Source organism: Colletotrichum tamarilloi, assembly GCF_030869305.1.
Source record: "Colletotrichum tamarilloi strain Tom-12 chromosome Unknown Scaffold_207.1, whole genome shotgun sequence".
NCBI lineage: Eukaryota > Fungi > Ascomycota > Sordariomycetes > Glomerellales > Glomerellaceae > Colletotrichum > Colletotrichum tamarilloi.
In genome coordinates this window covers 36,383-43,581 of record NW_026849590.1, presented here as the reverse complement: position 1 = coordinate 43,581, position 7,199 = coordinate 36,383, and the positions used below count along the sequence as shown (strand labels likewise).

Sequence of the window (7,199 nt, the reverse complement as noted above, 5' to 3'; positions counted from 1 at the left end):
TCCTCGAGAGCCTGACGAAGCTGATCTTCGGTATATTGAGGCATTATATATAGAAGAAGACATGTGCAAAAGATGAGCCCATTTGGACGCGAATTGAAAATGTTGTGATAAAAGGAGGTTGGGGGTGGGCATTGGGTTGTGGTGGATTTTCGCGTTTTTGTGGGTGCCAGAAACAGGGGGGTGCCAGGAAGTGGGTATGTTGACTTAAACTATAGTTGGACAAGCAGAACATCCACGCCTTCCATTCTCGGGCATCAATCGATGATGCGATCTGCTGAAGGCTTTATTTCCGTCGGCTTATATTCCTGAAAACTTCGCTCTGATACGCGGTACAGTACGCCTTGATTCTCCATGGAGCATCCGTATTGACAAGCTTAAAGTCGAAGATGTGTACGAACTGAGCCACGAACTTGTGCAGCTCCACCTATAGAAACCATACCTGGTCAGTTTGACTTCCACTCAAAGCTCGTGGTCCTATCCGACTTACCAGCGCAACGTTCCTTCCCATACACATTCTTGGCCCGCTACCGCCAAATGTCATCGTACTACGATCAAAGTATCTTGTCTTGTCTTCGTTTTCGAGCCATCGGCCCGGGCGGAACTCGTTCGCATCTGTACCCAATATTCCCTGATCGCGATTTTGGGCTATAGGGCTGATTCCAATCATTGTGTTCACCGGGTTCTTGATACCCCTTACCTTAAAGTCAGGTGGTGTGTGTCGTGGGAGCTGAAAGACGATGGACGGTAGTAGTCGAATAGCCTCCTTGATAACTGCTTGCAGATAGGGCAGCTTTTGAGTTTCCAGGTAAGAAATGGGTGCTTTCAAATTATTTACATTGTAAAAGTTGTCAATTTACTCTCTCAGCTTAGACAGCACTTCTGAATTTGTTGCCAAGTAACAGAGGCAGGTTCGCATGCTAATAGAGATTGTGTCTGCTCTTGCCCCACTGGACTTTCTCTTAGTAAGGTAGCTATGCGTTATGACGAGGAGGTCGAACTTACACTAAATTCATCGCCTCCACCAAGATTTCAACAAAGGAAGCTAGCTTGCCTTCGAGGTCCTTCATTCGGCAGAAATAAGCCAGAAGGTCTTCTCGTCCGGTCATCTTAGGGTCGTCTAGACGTTTCTGGAGTCTCATCGCGGACCAATTGCGGAAAGCTACTAGGGGTTGGTCTGCGTTGAAGAACCCAGTAATCATTTGAGTGCCACGACTTGCGACAAGCTATAACCACCGCGGGAGGTGGCCGACGGATGACAAGGGCTTGAAAATATCGAACATGGTTTTTCGAAGTTGACCTACGTCCTTTTCTTCCTGAAGATGGCCAAATTGGGAACCATAGTCGAGTTTACCAACTACATCAAATGCAAACGCATTAGTCCGTACAGCCATGTCAACAGTTTCACCAGCTTGGGTGTATTTCTCGAGCTTTCGGATCAGTAAATCGAGGCAGGCCTGAATATGGACCTCGTAGTTGAGGACTGAAGACATTGAGTAAGCACTCGCCAGGTGCTTTCTAAGAAAGCTATGCTGCTTCTGGTCCAATTCCGAGAATGATTGAGGTGCTGTAATGGGAGAGTCCCAAATGGAGTACCAATCTGTTTTGGCGGCATTGTGACCGTGGCCGTACAAGTTTTTGATGGCGTACTCGTCCACTACAGAAACTTCGTTTGGTGCAATTCGTACCACTCTTCCGTATTTGTCATGGATGGAGAGTATGTCATCGTGCCAGTCGCCTTGAATGTATTTTGTGGTGCGCCAGAGACCTGTTAATCTGGCTGGCAGAGGGCCAGGCAGATGGGAGAGAGGATGCAAAATAAGTCTGTAGAATAAAGTAGCAATAATAGCCATAGCGCTGGCAGAAATGCAGGATAATATCGTGGGCATGACATCCATCTTTCGTTTCACGCTTAGCCAGTCAAACCAAGTGGAGTGTTGCGTCATGTTGAGAAGGAAGACCGTCGTCATGAGCCGGGCGCCTGAGTGCAAAGGGATAATGTGCTACAGAATTATCAATGCACCTAAGGGATTGCAGCTAATGGAACATCTGGGGTAGCATATCATTCCTTTTTTTCTCTTCGAACAAATAGCCAATATACGGGCCAGAAGCATTGGATGTGCCCGCATCGTGGATGTGGGGCCTCAAACAGAACTTATATTGTCATGCACTCTGACTTGTTGGGAATGTAACTGACTTGGAGGTATTTGGTACGACGAAAGGTGCCGAACTGAGTACTCTACCTTTTACAAAAGACAATTCAATTGACACGTAGCCAGAAGTCCAACTGACAACTACCTTACAGAACACTCAATATGAGCAACATGGCCCGTACATAGAAGTCCCCCGATGAGGGGAACGAGTGGGAACGAGATCGTGGACCCAGATAGACATCATCAAGCAACTCCATGAGGAGGACGAGAGTCTACTTCCAGGACCTAGACCCTTGGAGTACGATCTGGTGAATGCAAATCCCTATTGGGCCCATCAAAGGTGCGCAAAGACTTTCCATACTGAGAGGATTGTTCTCTGTGGTGATGCTGCGCATGTAAGTCATGTTCAATGCCGCGCGTTTCAGTATGAGATGACTTTGTTCATCTTTTAAAGTTCAACAACCCAATTGGCGGACTTGGTCTGACAACTGGATTCCTAGACTCTGCAGCACCTGGGAACTGCCTTCCGAGAATTCTGATCCTCGAAGAAGAGGCCGGTCCGCTTCTGTCACGATACGGAGAAGTTTGAAAAGCAACGTGGCAAGAATTCGCGAATAAGGCATCGACAGAGTTAAATTACGTTTGCACTCCGGTGATCCTAAAATTGTTGCTGTGAGTGAGGCTTTTATCTATGCGCCGAATAACGACCGCGATGTGCATAAAAGGCGGCGCCATCCATGAACGAAAACATTCAGGACATGTTTGAAGGTCCATTAATGCAGTAGAATAGGTTTCTGATAAAAGCTTCCGCAAGCGCGAGCTTGATTATCACACAAGGAAAACATTTCCCAGGGTCGTATTGTGCCCTAACCTGTCGGCCACTACCGTTTTATCCTTAAGATCGGAGATTCGGCTCCTCCCGGTGTCCTTATAATGACAACTCAAAAACTCGCTGTGGAGACACTGGGTCAAGGAGACGGCAATGAGCCAAGTTAGCTGGAGAAGTAGCGATACGAGCTGCTACATACCGGGCTCTGTTACCGGTGGATAACGGGGAATATAAAGTCAAGATTCCGTGATACCGAACAGCCGGCGGGGCGGAATTTGCCAAGATCCGAAATGTCGCCATCTGCAAAAGACATAGATCAAGGCAGAACTGCTCGAAGCGAAAGAGATCATAGGAAATCTATATTTGCAGTCCAAGTCGACCTTCCATTCTTCCATATTATCCAGTAACCATTCCATGCTCTGTTGTTCGAACCCGACGGCATGGGTATCAAAATCGTCATTGTAGGCGGCAGTGTCGCTGGCCTTTCTCTTGCCAATATGCTGGAGAGATTCGACATCGAATACACGATTCTCGAAGCGTATCCTGAGATTGCGCCCCAAGTCGGAGCTAGCATCGGCTTACTTCCCAACGGCCTGCGCATCCTGGATCAACTAGGCTGCTATGAGCGACTCCGAGAGGCTGCTGGAAACTACTACCACAGGGTGACCTTCCGCGATGCGAATGGGAAACCAATCTCATCAGCTCCTGGACCTACTATTTCAGAAAGAATGGAGAAACAGTCGGTTGAATTCTTTCAAGAGTTGATGTCCATGACACTAACCAAGAAAGCGCCGGATACGCGTCTTTGTGGTTAGATAGACAGATGTTGCTTCAAATCCTGTACGACAACTTGAAACAAAAGGACAAAGTCCTTACGAGCAAGCGTGTAGTCCACGTGGAAACCAGCTCTACAGGAGTTTTGGTCACCACGGAGGATGGATCGACACATACCGGCGATATCCTGGTCGGCGGTGATGGAGTTCATAGTAAGGTACGAGAAGAGATGTGGCGGATAGCTAGTGTCTCTGATCCAATTGCGTTTCCCCAGTCAGAGAGATCAAGTAAGTATATAAGGATTTCCACAACGTTGCACTGACGTAGTGTTGGCGAAGAGAGACATACTAACCGTTATGCATAGTCGTACAATCGAGCATGAAGTGCATCTTCGGAATTTCTAAGCAACCAGTAAACTTCCCGCCTGGTGCTACTCAGCAGAGCACGTTCTTCCGAGGCCATCTATACCTGGTCATATCCGCACCGGGAGACCGGGTGTATTGGTTCCTGTTCCACGAATTAGGAGAGACAAAATTCGGAAAAGACATTCCTAAATTCTCTAAGGAGGATGAGTTCTTGCTGTCGACACAACATCGACATGATCACATCACAGAAGAACTGACGTTCGGGGATCTCTACGACAACCGTATCAAGTCTACCTTGGTCCCGTTGGAGGAACATGTGTTCAGGCGATGGCATTTCCAGAGGATTCTTATCATTGGTGATGCGGCAACCAAGGTACTGCCGTAAAGCACGGACCCAGGACTACATAGACTACAGAGGTGGATAGGTGTGCTAATATCACCATCCAGGTTCATCCGATCTCAGCTCAAGGAGAAAACGGTGCGATTGAGGCGGCAGCGAATCTTGTCAATGCCCTCACGCGTAGTGAGATTCCAACCTCTCCAGACCTCCAACCTGAATTCATCGAAAAGGCGCTAAGTGAAGTATGCGCGATTCGATATGAACGGGCCTCCAGCATGATGAAGAAGGGTCGTCGAGATGGCGCATTCCTCTGCCAACAGCCGCCGTTTTCAGGGCTTATTATACATTACGTTCTACCCTGGCTCGGGGATGACCTCTTCTTCAAAGAAATTCTCAAGCAGTCTCTTGCTGGTCCACATATAGAGAAGCTCCCCGCACCGGAAAGACCCCATACGACGCCTTACAATGACGAGTTGCCTGCAATTTCTTCTAGGTACTCCTTGTTTGGTTGGAATACCGGGACGCTCTTAGTGGTGACTCTTGGTGTGTCTCTATACCTAGCTCAAAGTGCTGGACGGTTGGTATGGGTGCCCAAAAGCCGCTAGGAAAATACATGCACAGGGCTCCTTTCCTTTACTTTCACTCGTTTAATCAGTGTCTTGCCGCTTCATTCCTTTTACATGCATAGTACTAGATCTATCAAGAGCCAGTCAACAAATCAAGTTGTCATTAGTTTGTCCTGAGCAACTCGTTAGTATCAAGCTGGATATCTGCACTAAATCAATTACAAATTCAGGTTTGCGCAAGATAGAGGAGTGAAGCCATCATTATACAACGAAAAATTGGACACTCAGTAATCAATTCAAAGGCAAAGAATGGAATCACGTACTAAGTTTTATGTTGACTTACTAACCCTGTGTAATCCTTCAATAAGTCCACTTTGACATGATTTACTCCCAGTACTTGGAAGGGATTAAAACCCATAGGATGTCCACTGGCTGTCGACCTTATCCTGGATGTCTTGGGGGTACGAACCTCGGAAAGACGCCGATTTCCAATTCTCTTTAGCTTCTGTGAACTCTTCAGGGAACATGCAACATCGTACAACCTTGACATGATTTCTCCCCTTCCTGAACCCCCGACTGACATACGGAATCAACGGGATGTTTCCATAGCCGTCGAAGAAAAATTCATTCACCTCAGGCTGGCACCTGGTGGCCTCGGCCCAGATCACGTCGCTGAGATCTGTTGGGTCGATGTCCTCTCCGACCAGGTACACTTTGGGGATGTAGAAGCCTGGCTTCGAGGCGAAGACAATTGTGCCTACCTTCTTACAGAATTCCTCCATATCGGTCCGTAGGGCACGAAGCGCGGTCCAGTCTACCTGCAGAGCGAACCAGAGGCAGTGAGATTCAAACGGGCTCCAGACCATCTTGATAGGGAGGCCGGCGGCTTGGCAAATGTTGAGCACCTCGGCCGCCTGAGTCAGAGCCCATACCGTTTCGCTCTCCTCCGCTGCCCGCCCCGTGACGCAAATTGGCACAATGGGATCTTTCCGGTATGTGATGGCATCAACTCGGAAGACGGGGGCAGGTTTAGCCACGCCTTGGAAGGCATGACCATGGTATTCGACAAAAGGTCCCTCATTCGCCGTCTCCGTTGCGGAGACAAGACCTTCCAGAACCAGCTCGGTATCGCGGGGAATCCGAATCTCGCTGGTCTCACACTTAGTGACCTCTACTGGCTTGCCGATAAGGGCGCCCACGAAACCGCTCTCATTCACGCCCTTCGCAATTGGCATCCCGCTCACCATGATGGCGGCAGGCGGAACCCCGAAACATAAGGCAAAGGGCATATCCTCGCCCCTTTCCAGCCACATATTGCGAATGCGTCCGATGTCTTGCGCGGACATTGTCGGGCAGACCATGGTCCGTTTGCCATTAACCATGCCGCGGGTAATAGACCAGTTAACCCACGCCCCGTCGGGGCTTTGCACAATGAACATGCCAAAGGTCTGGAGATAACGGCCGCCGTCAGCCTCATGTAACATGGGGATGGGAAGGCTTTCGAGGTCAATATGTTCTCCAGCGATCTTGAACTCTTTTACCGGGCCAGTTTCGAATTCGGTTGGAGGGATGGGTTGGAGCCTTTTTGCTTGGTTGATTGCTTCGATTATGTCTCGTCCACTCGATGTAGACGGTAGCCCCAACGACTTCGCGATGCGGATGAAACACTTGCCAGGAAGCTTGCTCGCCCCGACTGGTGCCCCAAGAACACGAAAGAGGCCATCTTCGGTGCGACCCTTGACGGATTGAAAGAGGGGGGCCTTGTCTCTGGTTTCGTAAACCTTTCGTGTGATGGCTGCTAGCTCCAGATGAGGATCGACCTCTTTAGTGATGCTTAGTAGGTCGTTCTCTTCGGCCAACTCTTCGATGAAGGTGCGGAAGCTGGCCGCGGATGATTTTGGGTCCTTAGTCGCTAAGTTCATCGCCATTTGTTCTGACTCAAGTAGGAAATGATGTTTAAGGGGATGAGGTGTCTAGTTGAACGACAATTTTGATTCTTCAATCACACGGTACCCGAGGGCATTTATAAGTCACCGATTGAACAAAGCCCACATGCACCCTGGAAACTTCCTGGCCTAATGAAAATATGGACTATTCAGAGCACCAGCAGAAATGGCTTAGGTTGAGTGTATATTATGTCAATAGGGCTCAATGTACTTTGAGCTTCCCAGAACG

At 48.7% G+C, this 7,199-nt stretch overlaps 3 protein-coding genes across 3 annotated transcripts; 1 reads left to right on the top strand and 2 right to left on the bottom strand.

Moving 5' to 3' along the window:
* Positions 1–1,223: 1,223 nt before the first annotated feature.
* CTAM01_16247 (uncharacterized protein) lies at positions 1,224–1,943 on the bottom strand (the record flags this gene model as incomplete). Its single annotated transcript, XM_060532240.1, has 1 exon — positions 1,224–1,943. One exon carries the CDS (start codon positions 1,941–1,943, stop codon positions 1,224–1,226), a length of 720 nt encoding a protein of 239 aa, XP_060373195.1.
* Positions 1,944–3,419: 1,476 nt separating this feature from the next.
* CTAM01_16246 (FAD binding domain-containing protein) lies at positions 3,420–4,503 on the top strand (the record flags this gene model as incomplete). The annotated part of the gene is made up of 3 exons (XM_060532239.1): positions 3,420–3,718; positions 3,769–4,040; positions 4,118–4,503. 3 exons carry the CDS (start codon positions 3,420–3,422, stop codon positions 4,501–4,503), a joined length of 957 nt encoding a protein of 318 aa, XP_060373194.1.
* Positions 4,504–5,431: 928 nt separating this feature from the next.
* CTAM01_16245 (uncharacterized protein) lies at positions 5,432–6,952 on the bottom strand (the record flags this gene model as incomplete). The annotated part of the gene is made up of 1 exon (XM_060532238.1): positions 5,432–6,952. The coding sequence occupies one exon, from the start codon at positions 6,950–6,952 to the stop codon at positions 5,432–5,434; it is 1,521 nt and encodes a 506-aa protein (XP_060373193.1).
* Between the last annotated feature and the right edge of the window lie 247 nt (positions 6,953–7,199).